This window comes from Saccopteryx leptura, chromosome 2, assembly GCF_036850995.1.
Source record: "Saccopteryx leptura isolate mSacLep1 chromosome 2, mSacLep1_pri_phased_curated, whole genome shotgun sequence".
Lineage (NCBI taxonomy): Eukaryota > Metazoa > Chordata > Mammalia > Chiroptera > Emballonuridae > Saccopteryx > Saccopteryx leptura.
In genome coordinates this window covers 330,149,566-330,175,483 of record NC_089504.1, presented here as the reverse complement: position 1 = coordinate 330,175,483, position 25,918 = coordinate 330,149,566, and the positions used below count along the sequence as shown (strand labels likewise).

At 54.3% G+C, this 25,918-nt stretch overlaps 3 protein-coding genes across 5 annotated transcripts in view; 1 reads left to right on the top strand and 2 right to left on the bottom strand.

The window, feature by feature from the left end:
- Positions 1–468, top strand: part of SPNS2 (SPNS lysolipid transporter 2, sphingosine-1-phosphate) — a 36,203-nt gene extending 35,735 nt beyond the window's left edge. The window contains exon 13 of one of the 2 annotated variants that reach the window (XR_010748880.1): positions 330–430. The gene's annotated coding sequence lies outside the window, so the exon portion shown is untranslated. Of the gene's footprint in view, positions 1–329 lie in introns of both variants that reach the window. The other variant, XM_066363400.1, reaches the window with a different exon arrangement.
- A 1,758-nt stretch (positions 469–2,226) lies between these two features.
- MYBBP1A (MYB binding protein 1a) lies at positions 2,227–20,712 on the bottom strand. The gene is made up of 26 exons (XM_066363399.1): positions 20,476–20,712; positions 20,194–20,289; positions 19,385–19,468; positions 19,222–19,296; positions 19,015–19,122; positions 17,890–18,065; positions 17,568–17,735; positions 17,324–17,441; positions 15,521–15,816; positions 15,180–15,290; positions 14,482–14,607; positions 14,111–14,278; positions 13,922–14,027; positions 8,514–8,610; positions 8,252–8,403; positions 7,814–7,894; positions 7,584–7,733; positions 7,328–7,498; positions 7,055–7,212; positions 5,533–5,791; positions 5,259–5,393; positions 5,108–5,176; positions 4,415–4,528; positions 4,110–4,211; positions 3,045–3,193; positions 2,227–2,887 (listed from the first exon to the last, which is right to left on the bottom strand). The coding sequence occupies exons 1-26, from the start codon at positions 20,671–20,673 to the stop codon at positions 2,320–2,322; spliced, it is 4,035 nt and encodes a 1,344-aa protein (XP_066219496.1). The 5' UTR covers positions 20,674–20,712; the 3' UTR covers positions 2,227–2,319.
- A 1,366-nt stretch (positions 20,713–22,078) lies between these two features.
- On the bottom strand, positions 22,079–25,252 carry GGT6 (gamma-glutamyltransferase 6). Of its 2 annotated transcripts, none has more exons than XM_066363397.1 (4): positions 24,996–25,252; positions 24,198–24,400; positions 23,997–24,110; positions 22,079–23,723 (listed from the first exon to the last, which is right to left on the bottom strand). In XM_066363397.1, exons 1-4 carry the CDS (start codon positions 25,127–25,129, stop codon positions 22,657–22,659), a joined length of 1,518 nt encoding a protein of 505 aa, XP_066219494.1. In that variant the 5' UTR covers positions 25,130–25,252; the 3' UTR covers positions 22,079–22,656. The 2 variants fall into 2 exon arrangements, with proteins under 2 accessions (XP_066219494.1, XP_066219495.1); XM_066363398.1 differs by having other exon boundaries at positions 22,848–23,124; positions 24,996–25,248.
- Positions 25,253–25,918: the final 666 nt, after the last annotated feature.

The window sequence follows — 25,918 nt, the reverse complement described above, 5'->3', positions numbered from 1 at the left end:
TAAGCCAGCCCCCCCTTCCTTCCTCAGAAGGGCTGGGGGCATAGGTCAGAGCCAGGACCGGCCAGGACTCCCTGTGGTCCCAGATTCTGTCATCCCAGATTTTCTTAGAGGTGCCAGGGCCTGACTCCTACTCTGACCTTCCTCTGGGCCTGGCCTCCAGGGGCAGCACTTCCTAGCAGTGCAGGACCCAAGGTCACTACCCCCAGGCCCCTTTCATGCCCTAGAGCCCAGAGAAAGGCGTTTCTCCAAACAGCAAGGAAAATGAAGAAAGCTCTAAAATGCGCCTCCCAAAGCCCCACCTCTGACCTCTGACGCCCTTTCCTCTCTAGGTGCCTCTGGAACTATGAAGAACGCTCACTCCCACCTAGTCTGGGAGGTACCGTTCAGCATCCCAGCTCTGCTGGGCTGTCCAGCTTCCCATGTGACCCACGGCTAGATGCCCACCGTCTCTGGTCTCGGACTACTGAGTGGCCAAGGCTTCAGGAAGAGGCTGTGTCCTCAACTAACCTGGAAGGCTGTTTGTGCTGGGGCCACACGGTTGGACAGACCCGTAGCCCTGGGTTTGGGCTCCAAGGCCCCTGGGGTCCAGGGAGAAGACAGCCCCCACTGGGTGTGTGGAGAGAATCTGGCCTACCACCAGCTTATGTGATCCTGGGCAAGTCCCGGCCCTCCCCAGTCCGTGGGGCCAGCGGGCTGGACTTCCCCATGCAGCTTGCTGGACAAGTCACTGTCTGCAGCACTGAAGACCCAGCAGCTCCTGGCCTGCCCAGAGAGGTAGCCCAGGCCTCAAGGTGGCAATCTAGGCTCTGAGGTGTTGGGGACCAGAGCCTTTCAACTAGGCCTCTGAACTTGGGGACATTGGACTCAACCTGGCAGAGCCAGGCACCTGTCACTGGGACTTCCAAGCCTGGCTGATCACTCTGGAGGACACTGGTCTCTTCTGTTTCAGGCTGGCTGTCAGCCTGGAGGTCTCCTCGGGTGAGCGGGCATCCCCAGGAGTGAAGGCCCTGGTGGTTGCCACAAGCCACCTGTGGCCCCAGGTCAGAGACCACTGGGGTTACCCACCCATACAGGGCTCCTTGAAGCCCCTATTCATCTTTCAAACCACTCCTCCCATGAAGAGCTACGAACCTACCATGCCCTACCCTGGGCTCTTCCTAGGGATAGGGTCCCAGGGGACTCTTCCCAGAATCTATGGGGCAGTAGCTGGGGCTCTGATGGCCAGAGGAAGCAGCCATCAACTCAACTCCTGACCTAGGGAAGAGCCTGGTGGGGGTTTCAGCCCGAGGTTAAAACCTGTCACCTCCACCCATACCCCAGCTGCCATTGCTCACATGCATTTCCACACAGCCCACCACGCCCCAGCCCGACTGGCCCTGTAGTCCCAGCTGCACAGCCCACCCCACCCTCACAGCCACACGCAGGGTGTAGCTGCCAGCACACCAGACCTGGTCCCAGCGTGCAGCTCAGTCCCTCTGCTTCATTCTCCCTGCACATTTGCTGGAATCAAGGTGGTTCTGGTCTGGGGGCTCCTTGTGGCCAGCTGACCCCAAGAGCCAGCTTAGACAATGTTCTTCGCCCTGTAGTTACTGGCTGGTGTAGCTTCAGTGGTGTGTAAGCTACTGGAATACCCACTCCCCACCAAATTCTGGGGCACCCTGGGGAGCCTAACAAGGGGGTAGAATCCCCTAAAGACCAGCCTGGCCTCCACCCCCACCCCAGCCTCACCTGGGGCCCCAGGAATGTTTTCTTGTTGTACAAGAACCAGGTCCAAGTGTTGCCTCCTCTTCCTTCCGGAAGCCAAACTGCTCCTTTATTTTTTAGAGCTGCTGATTGTGAATCTCAGAGTCTTAAGAGAGAAGCCAAATATATTCCTCTTATAAATGAAGAAATAAACCTATTTAAATCATGCCCTGGTAGCTCTTGCAGGAAAGTAGCCTTAGGGGTGTGGGGGGCACAAGGAGCGGTCAGTCACACCTGGGCTCAGCCAGTGACGCCAGCACTGCAATGGTGGCGTCTACCTGTGCCGACCTGCGTGGACATGAGCCCTGGGCCTGGTCCACACTGCTGGGTGCCAAGGTCCCAGCCCCATACAATTCAGATGTGTCCAGGGCTCAGAAACAAGACAACGGGAGAGCAGAGCCAGCACCCCCCCCCCCCCCCCGAAAAGGACTCAGGCTGTGCTTGCTGCAGCAGACCCCTCCCCCAGGGCCAGAAGGTAAGCACTTCACACAGTGGCTTGTTTATTGAAATCCTGGTGAAAAAAAATAGAGGAGTCTCTAGAGCTGAAGGGAAGGGACTGAGGGGCAGGGCCTGCGCTTAGAACCTGCTCCTCCTTCTCAGCCGTGTTTTCTTTTTCTTGGCCCCGATTTGGAGGAGGCCGGGGCTGCTGCTGGCTAAAGACAATCCTGCCTTTATCTCCGGCAGTGCCGACTGGGGAGATTCACCTGAGACCTCCATTTGGGGCGGCTCTTCCTGATGCTGCTTCTCACTAGTAGGCTCTGTGGGGGTCACAGGAGTGGCTCCATTCACCTGGGACATCTTCCGATTTCTCTTCCTTCGCTTTGGGGTCTTGGCAGGGGTGCTGGGGCCCACGGTAGGGGGCTCTGGGGCCAGACTCATGGTGGCAGGACTCTCAGCAGCAGGTGTCCCGTTCACTTGGGCCTGCGCTGCCATCTTAGCTTTCCTCTTCCTCCTCCTCTTCTTGCCTGTGCTGAGGGGCTGGTCTCCCCCGGTGGCTGTAGGTGTGGCATTCTCCTCTTGAGTGGTGCCCCCTGCCTTGCGCTTCTTGGTCTCTGGCAAGAAACCCTTTTTCTTCCGCTTCATGCTAATGGGGCTCTGAATGGCACTGGGGACTTCCTGGGCATCCTTCTCTAACTTGGGGCGCCTGGGAGAAAGTGATCAAATTAGGGAAGCATCCAGTAAAGGCAGCAGTGTCCCTCGCCTCTGTGACCCCATGGGACTCGAGCTCCCACATCAGAATGTGTGCAGCGCAAGGGTCTCTCCAGCCCCTCCCAAAGTGTAGCCCTCCTCCCAGAACCTACTGGACTCCAAGGATCTTCATGGCCTGCCAGTAGAGGTCATAGAGGCGGCTGGACCCGGCCGAGTGCTCCCCCTGCTGCACCTTCTGCTGCAGCTTTGCTTGCTGGCTCAGCAGCACGCCCTGGACAACTGTCAGGTCCACGGTCAGCTTCTGCAGAAGGGTGGGTTATCTGAGGCTACACAGGAGACCGGAAGCAGGGCCTCTTCCCAGTTCTCAGCCCCAGTCTCCCTCCCTCCCCTTTGCCCAATTACTGCCGCTTCAGGGACCGCATGCCCCCTCTGCACCCTCAGCCACTCCTCCTGCCTGTAAGTCACCCGTTTCACTTGCCTTCGGAAGAAAAAGGAGCGCCAGGTGCCTTGTTCCCTCTCCCCACAGCCAGAAACTCCAACCTGTACCTCCTCAACCCTCCCTCAGTCCTCCCCTTGGTGGCTCTAGCCTGCCCCCCTCTGGGGAACCATGCAGTGATGCCAGGGTGGCCAAAGCTCTTCTTCCCATCTCACCCTGCCACATATCAAATGGAATATTTTGAAACCCACTTTCTTCCAGAACACCCTTTTCTCCTGGCTTTTTACTACCTCTCTGCTTTTTACACTGACTGCTTCTCAGGTCCACCTGCTGCTCTGAGGGGGCTCTAGCAAGCTTCCCTGCACTTGGCTATGCCCAGTGTTTACGTAGGAACTCCCAGCCCTTTCCCTCTGGGCCAGACTGAGGGAACCAGACACTCACCCACAGCTGCGTCCAGGACCACACTCTGATGGCGCCTGCCTCTCGCCACAGGCCCGGAAACCTGGCTCCTTCCTGACAGTTGCTCACCAGGAATCCCTGTCACCTCCTCCCACAGGCCCTCCCAGCCCCTTCTCAGCTTTCTTACTGAGGCACAGACAAGAGCACCCCCTCTTACTCTGACCCTGACGAGGCACGGGTGTGGCACTCACCCTTTCCAAGTCAATCACCTGTGTCCACGGCTCTCTAACCACGCAAACAAAAACAGCCCGATTCCTTCCCTGGCATCTAGAACCCGCCCAATAGCTCTCTGCCTGCCTGGTGACCTCCCTCCTGAGCTCACCTCATGATTAATAATCCGGAAAAGAGTGTTGAGCAGCTCTAAGGAGGTCCGCTCCTTCAGTTGCTGCACCTTGGTCTGCGTTTCGCCCAGTGTCCGCAGATTCTGAGGAGAAGGCAGCCAGGCTAAGCCTGTGGACAGCTTTCCAAAGCCATTTCCCATACCAGACGAGGGCCCCAGTGGAAGAACCTGGGGTCCTGGGGCACCCCAAGACCACCCCAAGGCTTAGGCTGCCAGTAATTCTTGTCCTTGGTTCTGAGAGAACCAGTCTTGAGGGGGGTGTGGAAGGAGAGTTCTGTGGCTGCTACCTCAGTGACATTTGCCAGGATCTCGCCAATCAGCTGCTCCCACTCAGGGTCCTCAAAGCACAGTCTCAGCTCCCGGATGGGCAGGGTCTTCAGGAGGAGCAGGCAGGCCTGGGCCTGGGGGACGGAATGTGGTCACCGGAGCCTCAGCACGCTAGGCCAAGGCTGAGGGGACCAGAGGGCAGCCAAGAGCTCGGCAGCCTGCTGCTCTGGGTCCAAGCTGCCTGGTTGTCAGCACAGAAGTTTCCTTTCCTCTCTTCTCAGGTAGGTGGGGGAAAAGAGGCCTGGGGTGGGGGAGCAAGGGCTCTCTGCTGGAGAGGCAGCAACCTGGGCTGAGACAGTTCCTGACCCTCTTACCCATCGGCACCATCTTCCCCAGCCTCCCCAGCACGTCTCTGTCCTCGTCCTGCCTGTCAGCGAGGCACCTGAGCAGACAGCCAGGGCCTCCTCTGTGCAGGCTGCAGTGTGCGCACTAAGGAGCTGGAAGGCTCGGGCCACGTGGGAAGTGGCAGTGGCGGGAGCAAAGCTACTCCTCCCCCGCGGGTACACTGTGCCTGTAGCAGGGAAGCGGCTGGCATGGCTGGAGGGGCAGGGCAGCGCTGGGCCCGCCCGCCCTTCTCACCAGGGCAGCGCTCCTGGGTCTCATCAAGACCTAGCCAGAAATGAGTCCAGTAGATAATTCAGACAGGCCCTTACCTGGTGGCGAGGCCGTGTTTGGCCTGTCACATGCTGGACCAAAACGGGAAGCAGGCTCTTACAGAGCATCTAGGGAGGGAACGACAGGCTATGAGACGGGAGACTGGGTTGAGCAGAGGTCCCGGGGTGGTAGGCCGGCCCCTACACTCACCGGGTGCCGGTAAAAGAGGCTGAGGAACATGGGCACGGTCAGCGGGCTGTTGCGCTTGGTCAGGAAGGAGCTCAGTGCTGATGAGTATATCGGGGTCACGAGGTTCAAATCCAAGCAGCTAGTAGTCTGGGCCACCTGAAGGAGAGTCGGTGTGAAATCAGGGAGAGGGGTTCCTGGTCTGGGAGCAGAGTGTGGGGTGCCTTCAGAAGGCCGAAAGCTGGGTCACTGGGAAGTCATGGCCTCAATTCCCCATCTAAGAAACGGGCCTGCTCACCTCGGGGCCCTTGGGCTCGGGGCTGGTGTCAGTGCCTTCTTTCTCCGCTTTCTCCTTCGGGGTCTTGTTTATGGACCTGTCAGCAGTGTTGCCCTTCAAAACCCGGAGCAGGTACAGAGAGGCGTTGAAGTAGTAGAGGGAGACTGACGAGTCGGCCTGCTGACCGGCCTGCTGTATCAGCCTCTCCACCTGGGTGTACAGAGTCTCCACGCAATTGCCCACGTCACGGCAGTAACGCCGGGAGCGGCACAGGTGGTGTCTGCGGGGCAGTAAGGGGCAGAGCTGGTTACAAACATTCACTTTCCACCCCTGCTCCCACCAGGCAGAGCCAACCCCAAGAGTAGGGCGAGTCCCATTTCACAGGTGGGGAAGCAGACACCTAGATAAGAAAAGAGATCTGACTAAGGCTGCAGGAAGAGGCCCAAGGCCACCTGCAGATCTGCTCTGAGGACCAGCCAGAGGGGAGACCAGCTCCCTGACCTGAGGCTGTACTCCTTACCTGCTCCACATCTCCTGTCTAGACCAGTCCCTCATGGGCCAGTGGCTCTCAGGCCCTTTGTAAAGCAGGACCAGGGTCTCTGCGCTCAGAACCCTGCGTGGTCCCGCAGGACTGGGAACATGAAGGACAAGAGGCAGGACACAAGCCCAACACTGCCCCCGCAGGCAGCAAGGAGAACAGCAGAGAGGGTGCAGCCTGAAGCTGGTATGAGTTGGGGGTGCACTGTCCGTCACTCTCCCCACCCTCTCGGTTGGTTCTGTGTACTCGGCATTTCAAGTCTCAAGGCCTTTGTCTCCTTCAGCACCTCTGCACTCTGGAAGGCAGCTTGTACCTGCCACCTGCACTGTCCCCCTCTGGCTGGGTCCCTGGTCTAGTGCAGCCCACGCTGCCACCCATTTCTAAAAGGCAAACCACCCCTTCGCCCCTGCCTATGCTCTTGGTGAAAATACCTGTGTCTCCCTAACACTGCTAGGGTCGGGTTTACAAGGCCTCTTAACACCCCAACTGCTTCTGACTGGTGCCCCTCTGGACCCCTTCTGCCTTGTCTGTGGCCTCTGGGCCTGGTGAACTACGATCGCCCAGCATTACTGATACCTTCCCAGGAGGACTTCCCTGGCACCTCTAGACTAATTAGGGCCTCCACTACTTTGCGCTCTCTTATCCACTACCTACTCCCCGCCACAGCCCCAGGATGTTGCTGCCTAATGACCAGTCTGGTTTCCCAACTGTAGTGACCCTCAGGGCAGGGCAGAGCTGGGACTGGGGCCCCTGAGGACTGCCGGTCTAGCACAGCTCTGCTGCTAAGTATAGGAGGATGGGTAACTATTGAATGGATGGAGAAATCAAGGCCTGTGTGTGAGCTGCTGAGAGACATGTGCCTCTGGGGCAGAGCAGCGAACCCTGAGAACGAAGTATGCCTGCTCTGGAATCCTGGCTCTTCCCCTTTCTACTTGGGAAACTCCAAAAGCCTGGCACTCCTGAGCGCCACTTTTGGGGCGCGAGAGGGATCCCGCCCGCGCTCACGTGAAGATGCGGGCGGTCTTGTGTAGGAGGTCCTGCTCCTGCTTGGTGCTGCTGGTGCGCATGCTGCGATGGATGATGTTCAGCAGCGGCTCGAGCAGCTCTAGGACCAGGGGGTTCTCGGGCTGCCTGGTCACTAACACCTCGATCAGGTCCAGGACCTGTGGCCAGGACAGGCAGGTTCAGTCAGGAGTGGGGGCCGTGCAGAGGAAGGGGAGGGGCAGAGCACCTGGGCCCGAGAGGGCTGGCGGTGCTCGGGCTGGCTCTCAGGCTCACCCTGATCTGGAAGTCCTGCCGGAGCGCCTTCTCCTTCTGCAGCTTGTTCTTCTCGTCCCTCCGGGCCTGGATGCGCAGCTTCTGCTCTGCAAAGAGGCTGGCGAGGTTCTGGTCCAGAGCCATCATGGCCTCATCCCCCAGCTCCTCCTCCTCCTCCTCCTCTTCTCCACCCTGACCAAGAGATGCCCAGTGAGCAGGCTGGCGTCTTACAGGCACGTGCAGACAGGGATAGGAGCCTTCCTGAGGTGCTGCTCACCAGTGCCTTCCCTGCCTGCAGCACCGCCATCAGCTGCTCCCGGAAGCTGGGGTCTACGTCCCCATCCCGCTCCTCCTCTTCGCTTTCCTCCTCATCGCTGTCCTCCTCACTCTCCGAGTTTTTGTCGTCCTCGCTCTCTGAGCTCTTGTCCTGTGGGTGGCCGGGGTATAGCATCTCCCACTGCACACCACGTGTCCGCCCGCCTTGCGCTGCCCCTTGCTAGCAAGTACCTCCTCATTCTCCAGCTGCTCGGAATCATCCACGATCATCACGTTGTCGTCCTCATCCTGGCTCTGCTCTGGGTTTAGCACCTGCAGGGTATTCCCAGATGGCTGACCCTTTACGCTCCTCAGACCACTGGGCCCTCCTAACTTCCCTGACCTTTCCCAGTCCAGTCTTGGCCAAAGATCAATGGAGGAAAATGAAGCCCAGGAGGTAAGGCTACACCCCCCAGTGCCCAGAGCCAGCAACTCCTCCACAGACACAACTGCCACTCAGTGTACCCTGGAGCACGGCTGTACGGTGGCAGAGCTGCACCTACTCTGTAGGTTACAGTGAGGATAAGGGGTTGATACGGCAGCCTTGACTCAGCCTGAAGCCCGAACAGCCACATCGCAGGATCCATTCCCCTGAAGTCCCAACTTACATTCCCCGAAGTCCCAACTTACATTCAGGATTAGCTGCAGGGCACGTGAAGTCAGGTGGGAGCAGATGTGGCTAAACACGCTCCGGGCCACCTGGCGAATCAAATGGCTGGGCTGGGCCAGGAGGGATAGGAGGACCTCCACCAGCACCTCCACCCAGGGCGGCTCCTGGGAGGCTGCAATCAGGAAGAGGTCTGAGCCCGGGCAGGGCACTGCCGCCCCATTCCAGGTCCCTGTTGTGCCCAAGATGTGCCCTGCCACCCCTGCCTCTGGGGCAATGACCCACTGTTGGCCTTGGAGCGGGTCCGCCGTTTCTTCTCCCCCAGGCTCTTCTTGATGCATGTCTGGATGTCACACAGGAGGTCGCAGCTCTCTGTGGGGGACTGTGGGTAGGGTACAAATCAGGAGCCAAGCCCCATTCCCACTCTTTGCTGAGACAGGGGAGGCATAGTCAACTAGGAGTGGCTGGCATCCTCAGAGACTGAGGACGCTCCAGCCTGCCTTAGTCAGTTACTCTCACCATCCAAAACAGAGGACCACAGCCAGACCCCAGGGGCAGTGCAGGAGGTTTTCACCTAACATACAATCACAGGACCTGAGAGCACTCAGAGAAATAGAGCCCAAATTTCCCAAGATGCCCAGAGAGGCAGAAAGCCTGACAAGGATGGCTGGGTCAGAGTCACCGGAAGCCAGCAGGTCCCAGCCTCATGATTTGCAATTCTAGATTTCCTGGCTCAACATTATTACATAGAAAAAACTAAAAATCCCGAATTTTAACTAATTTAAACTGATTTAAAACCCCTTTCGTTGGGGATAAGCAAAGACTCCAGCCACCCACCCTTCTTGCCCACCCTCAAGGGGCCTCTAAATAGCCCGTGTGATCCATGGTACTCAAAAGGTAGACCTCTCCATCATACTGCAGTGTGTGTGTGTGGGTGGGTGGGTGGGGTTCAATGTTTGTGCCGGGGTGATAGAATAAAGGCCAGAATAGAAGCCCAGAGCTCTGGTCATCTTTGTGTCCAGCTCCCTGGCTGTGGTCATTTTTTACCTAGGAGCTTGACACAAAATGGTCCAAGTCAAGCTTAGAGATCCCAGGGTCTGGGGTTAGCTCAAAACATGTTCCTAATCACAGGGCCCTAATGTCCAATGCCAAGGAGTGAAAGGGGCACCACAGCCACCCTTTCTCCACGGGCTAGGCCCAGAAGCAAACTCCTCAGCCAGGAGGCTAGAAGGAGCAACGAGAGCCTATCCTCTCAAATTACTTAAGACCCAGGAGCAGACTCCTGGTCAGGATGGTGGAGTAGGTAAATGCTATGCTTGCCTCTTCCATGAACACATCAAAATTACAACCATCATTCAGAATCGCCTGAAGTCTAATTGAACAGAAGGCCCATAACCCAGGATATATAGAAGTCAGACTAGTAGGAGAGGCAGAGATATGGAAGGGGCTGGTGTGGTGGTTAAAAAGTGGGAGAGTTATCACACATGTGGGGTTACCCCCAAAGGAGTGAAGGGTCCCAGCACCACAATGGACTTTCTAGCGCAGGGTTCTAGTGCTGGGAGAAGAAGTTCCCATAACTTCTGGCTGTGAAAACCAGCAGAGATTATGGGTAAGACGTAGGGCTGCTCAAATTCCAAGCAGGAGCTCCTCTTAAAGGACCCATACACAGACTACTGGACTTGCTGTGGCAGTAACTCAAAAAGTGCCAGGAATATACAGGGAGGAATTAGATCGGCTGGTTTCGTAGTGAAGGTTAGAAGGGCAGTTTTCTCCCAGAGAGAAGTACTGGCAGAAGCCATTGTTTCCTTGCTGAGACCTACCCCCATAGAGCCGGCAGGCAGGTGCCACATCTGAGTCTCCATCAACCCGGCTAACACTGTTTGCCCAGCCCTGGTGATTCCCTGAGGCCCCACCCACACAACTTGCAGGCCCACTCAAGCTGCTTCCAATGGTTTCTCCTCACTAACAGCCAATAGCAGCTGGCCTCAGTGTGCCCCATCCTTCTTGCTAAGCAGCCACAAGCACAGTACTAGTGGCAGCCAGCCTCAGCTTGCAGCTTACTTTCTCAGGCATCTCCAAACCCAACAGAAGAGGCAACCATCTGTCCATCACTTTGTAGTTCATACCAGTTGACACCAGGCACAGCAAAGGTCGCTGCTGAACTTGGCCTATACCAGAGCCCCTCCCGAGAGGTCCCAGAACCAACATACCTGGTGGCCAGCTTCAGAGCACCACCCAAACACCTCCACAAATGATACACCCAAAGGGTGCATTCAGCAGGCATCAGAGCCTGGTTAAAGTGAATCCTGCTTTGTGGGGTTGGTCCCCACACAACAATTCCTCCACTAGCCCTGGCCGGTTGGCTCAGCGATAGAGCGTCGGCCTGGCATGCGGGGGACCTGGGTTCGAATCCCGGCCAGGGCACATAGGAGAAGCGCCCATTTGCTTCTCCACCCCCCCCCCTCCTTCCTCTCTGTCTCTCTCTTTCCCTCCCGCAGCCAAGGCTCCATTGGAGCAAAGATGGCCCGGGCACTGGGGATGGCTCCTTGGCCTCTGCCCCAGGCGCTAGAGTGGCTCTGGTTGCAGCAGAGCGACGCCCCGGAGGGGCAGAGCATCGCCCCCTGGTGGGTGTGCCGGGTGGATCCCGGTCGGGCGTATGCGGGAGTCTGTCTGACTGTCTCTCCCCGTTTCCAGCTTCAGAAAAATACAAAAAAAAAAAAACACAAAACAATTCCTCCACTATAGTCATGGCCAGTCCTCATAGTCCAACAGCCCGAGGGTCAATCCCTCCCCTTGATGTGCCAACAACAATCAATGCTCAACTATAACAGGAGGGCACACACAACCCACACAAGGGACACACCTGGAGCACCCAGCTCAGGTGACCAGGGAGACTGTGCATTGGGACCCACAGGACACCTACTACATAAGGCCACTCTACCAAGACTAAGACACGTGGTAGTTCTACTTAATAAACAGAAACATAGAGAGGCAGCCAAAATGAGGAGACAGAGAAACATGTCACAAATAAAAGAACAGGACAAAAACCCAGAAAAATAACTAAATATGGAGACAAGCAATCTACCAGATGCAGAGTTCAAAACCCTGTTATTATGCTCAATGAACTCAATGAAAACTTTAACAAAGAGACAGGAAACATAAAAAAAAGGACAAAACAAACAAAAAAGTCAGAAATAAAGACTATGATAACTAAAATAAAAAATACATTAGAGGGAAACAACTGCAGTTTAGATGAAGCAAAAGATCGAATCAGAGAAGATAAAATCATAGAAAACACCCAATCAGTACAGCATAAAGAAAAAAGAATCCCCCCAAATGGGGACAGTTTAAGTATCCTAGGACAAAATAAAACAAACCAACATTTGCATAATAGGGGTACAAGAAGAAGGAAAAGGAGTTAAACTTATTTGAAGAAATAATGACAAAATTTCCCTAACTTGGCAAAGGAAATAGACATACAAGTCCAGGAAGCACAGACAGTCTCAAACAAGATGAATTAAAAAAACCCACACCAAGACACATAATTAAAATGCCAAAGCTTAAAGAGAAAGAAAGAATCTCAAAAGCAGCAAGAGAAAAGCACTTAGTTAAGCTCCCAGAAGACTATCAGCTATTTCTCAACAGAAACTTTGCAGGCCAGAAAGAACGGGCATGTAATATTGAAAATGATGAAATGTAAAGACTTACAAGATTACTCTACCAAGCAAAGCTATCATTTTGAATCAGAGAACGGATAAAGAGCTTCCCAGACCAGAAAAAGCTAATGGAGTACATTACCACCAAATCAATATTACAAGAAATGAAAGGAACTTCTTTGTGTGTGTGTGTGGTAGAGACAGAGAGAGTCAGAGAGAGAGGGACAGGTAGGGAAAGACAGACAGGAAGGGAGAGAGATGAGAAACATCAATTCTTTGTTGCGGCTCCTTAGTTGTTCATTGATTGATTTCTCTATGTGCCTTGGGGGGGGGGGGGCTACAGCAGACCGAGTGACCCCTTGCTCGAGCCAGCAACCTTGCTCAAATCAGATGAGCCCATGCTCAAGCTGGCGACCCTGGGGTCTCGAACCTGGGTCCTCTACATCCCAGTTCGATGCTTTATCCACTGCGCCACCACCTGGTCGGCCATAAAGAACTTCTTTAAGAAAAAAAAAAAAAATAATAAAATAGCAACAACTACATTATCTAATAACCACTTTAAAGGCAAATTGATTAAATGCCCCAATCAAAAAGCATAGGAAGCCTGAATAGATAAGAAAATAAGACCCTTACATATGCTGCCTTTAAGAGATCTACTTCAGATAGAAGGACACACAGAGACTGAAAGTAAAGGGATGGAAAAAAATATTTCATGACAAAGGAAACAAAAAAAGTTGGGAGAACATTACTTATATCAGACAAAATAGACTTTAAAACAAAAGCTACAAGAGACAAAGACCCAGCAATTCCATTTCTGAGTATTTTTATCTGAAGAAACCCAAAACACTAATGTGAAGACATATACATCCTTATGTTCATCGCAGCACTACTATAATAGCCAAGACATGGAAGCAACCTAAGTACTTATCAATAGATGAATGAATAAAGAAGTGGTACAGCCTGACCAGGCAGTGGTGCAGTGGATAGAGCATTGGACTGGGATGCAGAGGACCCAGGTTTGAGACCCCGAGGTCGCCAGCTTGAGTGCGGGCTCATCTGGTTTGAGCAAAGCTCACCAGCTTGGACCCAAGGTTGCTGGCTCAAGCAAGGGGTTATGCGGCCTGCTGAAGGCCCACGGTCAAGGCACATATGAGAAAGCAATCAATGAACTATGGTGTTGCAACGAAAAACTGATGATTGATGCTTCTCATCTCTCTCAGTTCCTTTCTCTATCTATCCCTCTGTCTGACTCTGTCTCTGTCAAAAAAAAAAAAAAAAGTGGTACATACATACAATAGTATTCTATTGATTCAGCCATACAAAAGAATGAAATCTTCCCATCTACAGAACAGAAACAGGAATGAATCTGTCTGTGCTAAGTGCAATAAGCCCGAGAGAAAGAGAAATACCCTATGACTTCACTTACACGTGTAATCTAAAAACACCCACAAAGGAACAAAGAAAATGGAAACTCATAGGTACACAGAACATGTTGATGGCTGTCACATGGGAGGGGGGTTAGGGAGCTAGCTGAAAAAGGGAAAGGGATTAAGAAGGACAAATTGAAAGTTATAAAAACAATCACAAGGATATAAAGTAGAGCATTAAGGATATAGTTAATAATGTAATAACTAGGTATGGTGTCAGATGGGTATTCGACTTATTGGGGTGATCACTTTCTAAGTTATATAAACATCTAACCACTACCATACACCTAAAACTAAGATAATATTGTATGTCAACTGTAATTTAAAAATAAAAAATTATTAAAAAACTAAAAACAAAAAAAAGTAACAAAAGGAAAAAAAAGCCTCGTAGGAACTGCATGTGATGTAAGAAGAAAACCTCTGAAGAAACGAGGGTTCAGAGTCAAGAAGAAACCACCAGGGTTATGAGTTACTGGCACTAAGCTCCACCAGGACCACCTAGCCTAGGAAATCTGTGAAGTTCAACTCCCCAGAGCCTTTCCTGGCTGAGGCCTTGAGGCTCTCAAGAGGACACCAGGTCCATAACCCCCTCCTTTCCAGGCTGCTGTACCTTGAAGAGGTGGATGCCCACCAAGAGTAGCAGGTGCTGAAAGGCAGTGGCCTTGGCCTTGGCCTCCGACGAGCAAGCCTCCAGTTCCTTCAGAGTCTGTAGCATCCTGGTGTGAGATGGGCATGCTCTCAGGCCACTGCTGCCAGTGTCAGAGTGCCCCACCCATCCCCTGGAAATCCCAGCCCTTACCGGTCCCAGGCCTGGCGCTGCTGCTCAGTGAAGGGCACCAGCAGGGCCACGTTGTGGCTGTGGTTAAACAGCATGTCTGCAAACTGTACCAGGCGGTAGGTCCAGGGTTGACTGTCCTGGGTCTGCTCCGCTGCCTGCTTAAACTGAGTGCTGAGGGTCTGCAGCAGGCTGTGTTAAGGTGGGGTCAGGGTCAGGGTCATGGACTTGGTTAGTAAACATCAATACCTACCCCCCACCTACCTCCTGACCCACTGAAACTCACTGGGCCTCTAGTTCCTCCCAGTTTAGAGCTGGACAGAGCAAGCCTTCCCAAGCGTCCCTCCGACCCTGCTAGCCCACCCTCAGGTTCTCCCAAGCTACCCATGGCCCACCTGAAGAAGGCAGTGCTGGCCACCTCTCGGGCCCGGACCTCCATAGGGAAGGAGAACTTCTGTTCAGTTTCTGGGATCTGGGGTGTGGCCTCCTTTGTTTCAAAGAAAGAGTGGAAGAAACAAAACCTGGGGAAGGATGGGACATCAAGCCATGTTGCCTCAGTTAGCCTCACCCATTTTTACCAGCCCATCCTTACACGGCATCACCAAAGGCCTGGAGAAGGGAGCTACTTTGCTGATGAGAGTGGACATTTCTCAGATCTGTATCCAGCTTCCCTCCCTTGGAACCAAGAGAGACTTGAGGCTGTGTGGCTTAAATCAAGTCACACCATCACTTCTGCAAACATGGGATCCCCTCGGGACTGCAGTGAGAGCAGAATGAGCACCCAGCATCGTGAGGCCGTGCTGAGATTTCCCCCACACTGTTGATGTGCAGAGGCTGCCTGACGCACAGGCAGAGCCAGCCTGAGTCCCTGATCCCCTGCAACCTCACACCCCCTGGGTCTCTTCCTTTCAAAGGTTCCCAAGGAATTTCTCCTGAATCCCCTGTGAGAGGCAGGAATGGGCTGCCTATTTCTCATGGACCACTTGACCCCAACACTTCTGGCTCCAGTGGGACCCAAACTAGGAACAGGCAAGAGGCCCAATTTTTTGGCTGCTCCACCCATAGAGAATTGGGGTTTGGGCATGTCTCACACCTGGCCACCTCCTCAATCAAGGCCTCCTCCTTCTCCAAGTGCAAGCTGTCTACAATGCTGACCATGCGGAGGATGATCCACTTCCGCAACCGGAGCGCGGCTCGTTCAGGACTGAAAGCAGAAACCAGGTCATTGGAGCCACTTAGAGATAACTGTGGTATGCCTTTGCCCCATTTTGAGACAGGGATACCAAGACCTCTGCCCCCTTAACTCAAGCATGGGAATACATGTGAGGAAACTGAGGCTCAGCTCCTCCTTTCCCCTTCCATACACCTCAATGCTGCAGCAGAGAGGGTCCTGGTCGTGGGCTCAGCCCGCCCCCACTGGGCCCATTCATTCACCTATGGAACGAGGCATTTTGGGCTTTCTTCTGATTGACGGTGCTGAAGTCCACCAACAAGTCAAGGTTAGGCTGGAGAAACATGTCCCGCAGCCAGGTCACATAGCCCTTGAGAGCGGGGGCGCTCAGGAACCGCACAACTCGCCAGAAGGTAGGCACAACAGGGAGACCCTGGTTGGTGACACATGTGAAGGCCACCACCACATCCAGTTGCCTCTCAGGGTCGTCCCGGCAGCCTTCCAGGAAGGTTCCAATGTACTCATTCATCTCTGGAGAAAACTTGAACTGGTTCGGGAACTGCAAGAGTCAGGTACTGCATTGACCAAAAGCCCTGGCAACCTCTTCCACAGCAGGGTAGACAGAGGCCCAGCAAGTCCCCTCCCTTGTGCAGCCAGCTAAGTTGCCCTGTCGTCACAATACTTGTCTGCCATCAACATCTGCCTCCACCTGACTGCTTTAGCAATCACAACTCTGGCCCCAGAAAGCCTCTTCTTCCCACCTCTCACTGGATCAGAACAAGCTGTTTTCTGGGCTCAAGGCAGGGCAGAGCAGTGGTTCAGAGTCCAGACTGGGCCATCAAACCGACCTGGATTCAAATCCCACTTCCGCCAGCTACTAGCTGTGTCACAATGGGACTCTCCCATGCTTACTATGTGCTGGGCACCATGAGATGTTTTTTGTGTGTGAAAGTTTGTTTAATCTTTGTAACAGTGGGCCTCTTTTGCTATTTTACAGATGAAGAAAATTAGGCACAAAAAGGCTTGGAAATAATTGTTTTTTTAAAAGAAGAGGAGAGAGGGACAGACAAGGAGAGAGATGAGACGCACCAACTCACGGTTGTGGTACCTTAGTTGTTCACTGATTGCTTTCTCATGTGTGCCTTGCCTGGTGGGGGGGGGGGGTCCAGAAGAGCCAGTAACCCCTTGGTCAAGCCACCTACCTTGGGCTCATGTCTATGATCTCATAAGCTGGCGACCCAGCGCTCAAGCTAGATGAGCCTGTGCTCAAGCCAGCAACCTTGGTGTTTCAAACCTGGGTCGTCAGAGTCCCAGGCTGATGCTCTATCCATTCTGCCACCACCTGGTTAGGCATGGGAGTAATTTTTGAGGGTCAAGAGGCTCCAGGCAGCCTGGCCTCCCAGCCTGTGTCCTTCACTCAGAACTCTAACAGCATTGTAGCTCTGAAGCTGCTTGTGAAGGTGAAGTAAACTGGTGGGAGGAGCAAACCCAGCTGCACTTCCTGTGCAGGATGCACGGCTGTAAGTGGCCTATGGGTATTAAGTGGCTATCTTCATAGCCGCTGTGTGGAACACAGCTCCTCTTGTCTCACAGACAAGGAGAGGCAGGCAGGGGCAGGGAAGCGACCTGTAACAGGGCACACAGCTAGTGGACAGTGAAGCCAGGACTGGGACCTGGTGGTCTAGCCCTCACTCCATGCTTCCGCACCCCTTAACTCTCCTGTTGAGTGCTTAGCTTAGTGTGGGACGAACAGACAGTGCTCAGAACACAGGGTGGATGGAAGTCTGCACAGACTGCTGGCTGTAATGCCTCTGTTGAGGGGCCCAAGGGCAGAAGGATCCAGATAGCTCACTTTATCCAGAAGGGACGCTCAGGTCCCAGGCTCCTTCAAACAGCAGCCATGCTTGCCCATACCAGGCAGGACTGGAGGTAGGAAGACCTGTGATGCTGGAGCAAAGACCAACCTTGTTTTCCAGAAGTTGACTGATCTCTGAGGCGACCCAACCCCCTTCTTGGTGAGAAGCCTGGCCGTGTCTGGCATGTTGGGCTGCGTTGCCCGTACCCACCTTAGTAGCGACCATGTGTTCCCCAAAATGTCGGATCAGGTCTCCTCGCATCACCAGCTGCAGCTGCTCCTTGGACAGCAGGGGCAAGGATGCACCCAGCAGGCGGAAACACAGATAGCTAAGGGGGTACATGACAGGGCCTGGTCAGGGGCCTCAGTTCCCATAGGTGGACTTCAGGAATGCCAACCCATCTCCACTTAACCAACAGGAAAGAGGGGATCGAGAGTGGACAGGCCATAGGCACCTGGCTGGCCAGGACTGCTTCTTTAGTAGCCCTTGCTCCACAACTTCCTCCCAGAACCGTGGGAACTTGTTTTCCTGAAGTGCCAGGCGGAGCAGGTCCAGAGCCACGTCGGGCAGTTTGCGCTGCTTCTTCACGGAGGCGGCGGCCATCTTCAGCACATTCACCAGTCTATGGAGGGCAGAGAGGATTCAGGTAGCATCCACCAAACAGACAAAGGCCCAGGTGCCCAGGGAAGGAGGGACATCCCCCAGGTCCTATCACAAATCTGAGGATGGCCAGACGCAGCCCCTTGGCCCTAGGGAAGCCACCCACCCCCTCACACCTGGGGATATTCTCATCTGAGAATAGGTCGACCGATCCCATGAGCTTCTCGAGCTTCTCTGGCACTTTCTGCTGGGCCAAGAGGAAGAGCTCCAGGTGCTCGGGGGAGCCAAGCACTGAATTCAAGTCGGCCTTGAGAACCTTCGGCAGCACCTCTTGTAACATGGACTCCGGGACCTGGGGTGGGAGACAGGTTGAGGGAGGGTGGCTCCCTCACAGCACCCTGCTTCTTCCCTTGTGAAGTGAGCCCTACGGGCCCTGTTCTACCTGCCAGGCTCCCTCGAAGGCCCTGGTACAGTGCCAATCTGAGGTGGGACGGCTACAACTCACTTTGCTAAGCATCAGAATCATCAGAGGGTATTTGTTAAAACATTCAAATTTCCAGGTTTCAGGAAGCTGGGTTTTTAACAAGCATCCCACTGATAACTGTCCTGTGATCTCCATTTTAATTATTCTTCTTTTATTTTTTTTTATATAAGGAGCCCCAAGTAGAGAGCTAGGGTTCAAATTTAGGTCCTTCTGGCTCTATAGAAAGCTAGGGCCCAGACTTTGCTGTCCCTGCCTTTTCCCCAGCAGCCAAAGGTTCCAGGTACTGGCCTACCTCCATTTCCCAAGTAGGGCAGTGGGGGTCCCTGAGGGGCCAGTTCTGCCGAAGAACAATGGCAAATATGTTTCATATACTTGCCACACACCAGGTGCTGTTCTAGAACTACACTGTCCAATATGGCAGCCACTAGCCACAAGTGGCTACTGAGTACTGAAGACCTGCTAAATCTGGAGATTTGCTGTAAGTATAAAACACAAACTGGTTTTCTAACACTTAATATTGCCAGAAATAATATAAACTATTTCTATAACCTTTCATAGCGATTGCACATTGAAACAATATTTTAGGTTATTATTTAGATTACCTAATAAATGTATAAAAATAATTAATAACGCTACTAAGCTATACTTGTTTCTTTTTACCTTTTTCATACAGGCACTAAAAAAATGTCACTCACACACTTTTGTATTTCAACGGGACAGTGCTGTTCTAAAGCGTTCCCAAGCGTTAACTCACGTCTTCTCCGTGTTTCTGTAATGAGTAGCGCTACCTGAGCTCCCATAACCGGTAAGCCTATACCTCAGAGAGAATGTCCACCAGGGCCTTCTGGGGCTGCTCCTGCAAGTGGTTGTAGTGCTGGGCCAGGGCTTGCAGTAGCTTCACGGACTTCATCAGTGCCTCTGAGTCCTGGTACCCAAAAAGGGGTAGAGAGCATGAGCAGGACATGCCACTGCCCCCCACCACTCCCAAGCTAGTCTACATACCCAGTCCCCCCAAAGCTCTTACCTTCACCAGCCTGCCTGACTGAAAGAGGGCTAGCACCCCAAACAGGTTTGCAAAAAGAGTAGGTCTCATCATTGCCTAGAAATAGATTCCAGGTACAGGTGAGAAGGGCCCAAGTATTCCCGATCCCATGGCTGCAATCCTCCTCATAGACACTAACTCTCACCTTCTTAACCTTCTGCAGGTCATGTTTCTCTTGTATCTGCTCCAGGACGCTGCACAAAGGGATATCTTCAAAAGTCTGTAACAGCTGCCAGGAGTTGTGGCAAGAGGAAGATGCTCAGGGGAGTGGTCCAGCCACATCCCAAAGACCTCAACCTCCTCCCACTTCCTTCAGTTTCTGCCCAGAGGCCTTGGGCCCCTGCTCCCACCCCAAGGATGCCTCTGAAGCTGCTCACGCCCATCTGAGCAGCACTAATGATGAAACCTGCTGCTCGAGGGAAGTTGAATCTTGCCTCCCTGCCCCATGCCTACCTGGGTTGCACAAAATACCTTTTCTGGTCCTTAAGATTCCCAGACGCTATCCCCACAGCCTGCTCTGAGCTCCCTCAGACTGACCCTAAAGGAGTGATCTTTACTGCCCTTCCATCCAGGTGTCCAAGTTCCTCACAGTGACCTCTCATTGGCTGAGTGGCTTTGGGAGGAGAGGATGCTGAACATTGCAAAAATAAGGGAACCCACTCCAAAGCTTACTAGCCCCAGTTAAATGTACCTCAGAGATCAGTCAACCAAGAACCAAAAAAAATGCTCAACCTCCCACTCCACCTGCGGGGGCTTCTCTGTAGACAAACCTGGCTCATACACTTTCCCTACCTCCATGTGGGGACGCCTCCCATCAACTCAGATGTCACCCCTCCCCAACTTCTTCCTCTGAGGACCACTGACTCCCCTCCCCTGCAGCTGAGACATCTGCCCTCCTCACTCCCCACTATTCTGACCAGCATGGCTGGTTCCTTCCAGAAGTCACTATCTTACCTGGGCCAAAGCCAGACTGTAGCAGGGCCGGGCGGTTTCTCGCCCCATCCCGAGTCCAGTTATTAGGCGCTTCAGGGCGTACTTCATATCGGGTCCCTGCGGAACCAAGAAGATCCCCGAGTCGACCAGTGACAAGAATCGCACCATGCCCGCCCCTCTGCCCGCGCTCACCTGGGCACCCAGGTTCGCAACCGACTACCCCTAATACCCAATTCCTGTGGCCCGCCGCCACATCTTTGCTGAGACCTACGCAGTCCCTTGCCCCAGGCCCCGCCATCATACTTCTCGTCTAGTGCGCAGATACTCCAGCAGCTTCTCCGTGGCCTCAAGCCGCGTCTCCTGTTCTGGCTTCGCAATGTCCCAGAAAAAATCCAAGAACTCGCGGCTGTGCTTCAGCAGGCCCTGGCGGTCGACAGGCCGAGGGCCGCTGTTCGTCGCTTCTCCCGGAGACATAGCCTCAGCAACGTTCTCACCCTCCATCTCCGCCACGCTCCTGAACACGTGGGCTCCGAAGACTGCCTCTTCCGGGTCAGGTCGTGGCGCATGCGCGCTGGATAGGGTCGGCTGGGTAAAGTGGGGCCGGCGTAGGGCGGAGCCGGGCGGTGCGGAGAGCCTTAGGGGCTGGGCGGGGGCGGCGAAGAGGATCCGGACGGTGCCGCCCTTTTGCTGTCACTTAAGGGAATCAGTTTGAATTTTGTTATGAGTGTGATGGGGTCGTTGGAGGGTTTTATGGAAGGGCAAGTCTTGATTCTGTTTACATGTTTAAAATATTATTTTGCAGCTCTGTTGGGGGGATGGATTTTAAGATGCAGAGGCAGAAGCAGAAAGAACAGAGACAGTGGTGGGTTGGACCAAGGTGATGATAGGAGAACGGGTCAGATTCCAGCTAATTTGGAGCTGGTAGGGAGTGATAGATGGGGGGCGAGAATAAAAAGAGAGGGATGCCAGGTTTGGGGCTAAAATAAGTAGGTAAATTGTGCTACCATTTACTGAGCAGGGGAAGAATTTTCTTTGCTGAGGAGGGGGATAGAGGTGGTAGAATCAAGAGTTCTATTAAAAGAAAAGATACCTTTTACATGTGGAGGTGCTACTGGTCCCCCTGCTTATTGACTTGAGAAGCTGTCTCTGGCAGCAAGCAGCTCTTGGCCCAGGTAGGAGCATGTGGCTGCAGCAAGGAAGACATTGTCGTGGGGAGGGGTGTGGGACCAGTGACTCTAGATGGCCCTTCCCCTCCCCTGAGCTGTTCTCATCACTGACCTGCAGGGCTGGTGGTGGCACCGTGGTGGTGTATGCCAAGGCGTTGGGAGTGCCCATGGGTGGAGGGGCTACAGAGCCCAGGGTTTCTGTAGACTACCCCTGGTGTGGAGTTGTCTCTGGAGGATGTAGTCCCAGAGAGACCCCAGCCCTCAGGAAGGTGGGGTGTTAAGGGCCAAACCTGGTCTTTAAATATCATACACCCAGCTCTGTTGTACTCAAGCCTCTGGGGAACCTCCTACTCACCCTCTCAACATCTTCCTTGCTCTGCTGTCTGTTTTAGAAAGTGAGATTAAGAGGTTTATCCACCTGACCAGGCAGTGGTGCAGTGAATAGAGAGTTGGCCTGGGATGCAAAAGACCCAGGTTTGAATCCCCGAGGTCACCGGCTTGAGTGCAGGCTCACCAGCTTAAGTGTGGTGTCACTGGCTTGCGTGTGGATCATAGACATGACACCATGCTCTCTGGCTTGAAGCCCAAGGTCTCTGGCTTTAGCAAGGGGTTACTGGCTTGAGTGGAACCTCCCCCTACCCCCTGTAAAGGCACATATGAGGAAGCAGTCAATGAATAAGTAAGGTGCCACAATGAAGAATTGATGCTTCTCATCTCTCTGCCTTCCTGTCTGTTTTTTTCTTGCATACATGTGCTAAAATAAAAAAAAGTTTACCCTGTATATATGGTGTCCTAGGAGGCAGGAGGTGAGCAGAGCAGGGGTGAGCTGAAAGACATTAGCCCAGGCTCTGCTTCTCTGGCTGGGGATTACCTGTACTGCCCATCTGGGAAGCCCCGATACCAGGTGCCTCAAAGACTTATGGGAAATTAACCAAGATGCAGGAATGGCACACGGCATTTGTGGGACTTGACTTTTATTTTGTTTCCAGCTTTATTGAGGGAGATCAGCAGAGGGTGGCCTGAAGGGGAGGATGGAGATGCCAGCGGTAACCCAGGCTCTGCCTGCCCTGCCCATGGGGCCCAGAGCCGAGGCAGGGACTTGGCAGTCTTCCATCTTTCCTTCCCAGAGCTGGATCTGAACTCAGGATTGGCCTCAGGCCCTGATGGGGCCTGTTATCCTCAGTTATCTTAGCTGAAAAGAGCCAGTCCAAGTAACTGTCAGGCCAGAGTTTGAGAGCCTGAGCTAGCCGTGAGCATATAGCTCCTACACACTCTTTGTGTACTCCATTGCTGCTGGGCCTGCTATGTCTCTGCCCCCTTAGAACCCCTGGAAGGGGCAGCAGCCATTGGGTACACTGGAGACATGGGCGTGCTCTGCATGGGCTGCCACCTGAACCATGGTCCCTTGGCCACAAACACTAGGGCTCTCTGTTGATCCTTGCTGGCCCTGGTGCTGGTGCTGGGCCTGGTGCTGGTGCTGGTGCTGAGGCTGGGCCTGGGTTTGGGGCCCAGCCAGGTGGCTTAGCAGGGCGTGAGTTGTGACTCTGGCTACTGCAGGGGTCCCTGAAACCATTAGCCCCAACACATCAACTTCTGTGTCATCTGGGCCACGAAGGATAAGGGGGCAGGCCCAGGTACTAACTGCAGACTTGGACACTAGGTTGCTGAGTAGAACCCCGGTGCTTGGGGACAGGTGTCGAGAGCCGAAGGAGCTGTTGAGTGAAGAGATAAGAAGGAGCACAGAGCCGCTGCTGTCCACGGTGGCCAGGACACTGGTCGTAGGGGTCTCAGGAGCTTGTAGGGGTGGTGGGCAGGGGTCAAGGCTGCGTCCTTTAGACTGTAGGGCTGCCTCCAGCAGTGCCAGCAGTTCTGGGCCAGCTGAGGGGCTGGGGGTGGTGAACAGGATACCCTCGGCCGAAGGAAGCTGCAGTGCTGGCTCCAAAGTGGGCATGGGCTTAGCTGAGGGACCCTCCAGCCCCAGGTCTCTGGCCAGCAGACTTAGTAGGACATCCCCAGCAAAGTCTGGGGTGGGGATATGTTTTGACCTGCGTAGGACGGCTGCCAGTTTTTGGTTGATGCCGCGGTCTCCATAGTTCAGGGGGTTCCCATCAGTGTGGCAAAGTAATGGACAGAGGCCTTTTGTGCCCTGGGCTGCCAGAGCCCTGGCCAAGTGTGTGTCCACAAGGAAACCCTCTTGAGCCAGTGTGATGGGGCCCACCAGCAGTCGTGGCCAGGGCAGGCGGCCAAAGTGTGTGTGCAGCAAGTGCAGGGCAGGCAGAGCCAAAGGCAGCCCCAGGCCTGGGACCAGGGTCTGGACTGGGCCTGGTGTCAGGGCAGTTGAATTGCCTGAGGAGCTATTGTAGAAGAGGCCCCAAAATGTGGCACCTGGGGGAGACAAAGGGGTTACATGGGATCGGGGTCACTCAGTGGCTCGAGGTGAAGGGCTACGAACTTAGCCTCTGTGGAGTCAGGAGATACTAACTGGGTCTGGAGACACACCTGGGGTCAAGATCACATGGACCTAGAATCAAGGGTCACAGCCTAGGGTTGGGTTACTAACCAAATCCTAAGTCCTGTTCACTAACTAGCCTTGAGGTGAGGACCACTGATTGCCTGGGTTCCAGGTCACCAATTGGGCCCAGGGTTGGGGTCACTGACCTAGCCCTGTGGCATGAGGATGCACCACTGCCAGACACAAAGCTGCTGCAACTCCAGCGTCCACAACATTGCCCCCGGCAAGAAACAGCTCTTGGCCCAGGCGGGAGCATGTGGCTGCACAAAGAAGACACTGTTGTGGGGAGGGGCCTGGGACCACTGACCCTGGTCCTTCCCCTCCCCTGAGCTGTGCTCATCACTGACCTGCAGGACTGACGATGGCACCATGGTGGTATATGCCGGGGTGGTGGGAGTGCCCGCTGGATGGAGGGGCCGCAGAGCTCAGGGTTTCTGTAGAGCTGCCCCTGGTGCGGAGTTGCCACACGGCCAGGGAGAAGCCAACAGCCAGCAGCAGCAGGGCAGCGACCAGTTTGGCCCAGCGCCCAGGCCGAGCACCAATTTCTTTCCTGCAGAGAGGGGTATCCTGAGCCAGGGCCGAGGCGGGGGACACCCGTGAGCCCCAAGAAAACCCAGGGAATATTTCCCAGAAGGTTGGTCCTGCTTGCAAGAGGAGTATAAGTTTGCCAAGGAGAAAGTCTTCCTGGCAGATGGCGCAGCGTGGTTAGAAACATGAAGATTGGGGAAACTGAGGACAGCTAGGGAGGGAGTCTCTGGAGAGAGATTGGAGAGGCAGGATCGAGCCAGTTGGGAGGGAAGCCTGATAAGGGTTTGGCAAGCTTGAGGAGCAGGGCTCAGCCAGGTGTGGCCAGGCCCCAACCTGCTCAGCAGGTGCCTGCTGCACCAGGCGATGGGGGTTGGGAACCTTTGACAGAGCAGCTGGCAGGGCTGGCTTGGCACAAAGGTCCCTTCAGACATACAGACCGTGAATTGATTGGATCAGGCCAGGTCTGAGGCTGCAGTCTGGGTTCCTTCTATTCAACTAGAAAGTTCCTGGAGCTGAACCAAGCACAGGGTTGTCTGGCCCTGCTAGGGGCCCCAGAGGGAGGGACTTAACAGCCTCAGTCCTGAGTTTCTGGGTGCCCAGGTCCCTCCCTGACTTACCCAGAGGAGTCCTGGGGCTTCCAGGGGTCAGAAACAAGCGGCTCTGATACTTCCTCCTCTTCTTCCTCAGACTCCAAGCTCTGCTCCCAAAGCAGCAGCTTCTGGTAGAGCACGGGTTCTGCTGTGGCTTCCATCGCCCCACCGTGCCCGCCTCAGCCTGCCTGCCTGCCTGCCTGCCTTCCCAGCTGAGTCTCAGGAGGCCCTGCCCGAGCCAGGCAAGTGGGAGGTGGAGGCAGCCTTGGGGAAGGGTGGTATGGAATCTACAACAGGTCTGGGCAGGTCACGGGACCGGGGAGCCTGCGCATAAGCCTGTCCCATTAGGGCACAGGGCTCTAGGTCCCTAGGGACTGTCATGGTAGGGGACTCTGTCAGGGGATGCAGTTTAGGAAAGTTGGAAGAGCCCAGCTCTCAGGTCACAGCTATAGGTCCTGAGACCAAGATGCTTGCTGGCTGCCTCTTTAGGGGATGCAGTTCCAGGCCCCCCCCTCCCCCCGGCCTGTTCAGAACACTATATCTAGGCTCAGTGGAGCTTGAATTGGGACTACAGTTACATTGTTGCTTGGGTCGGGGCTCAGCATGTGACTAGGTTTTATGTGGAGGTGTCTGGTCTCTGGTTGAGGTCAAGGCTCAGCCTGAGGCCCCTCTAGGGGTCTGGGTTTATCTGGGGAGCAACAAGAGGTGAAGGCATAGTCATGTGGCTCTTGACCAGCAGGTGGCGCTACAGACCTTTTAGGGAGCCACAGCCTGAAAATCATGTTTCCAAATTCCTTCACTCTGGGAATTAAATCAAAGAACTGTTCTGTTCAAAACCATAGAATCCCAGAGTGTCTCAGGATTTGCTATGGACTTCAGTCTCATTCATTCTCTAATCAGCTAGCTGACAATTCTGCTATGACCTCCTCAAACCTTCTCCCTCTCACCTG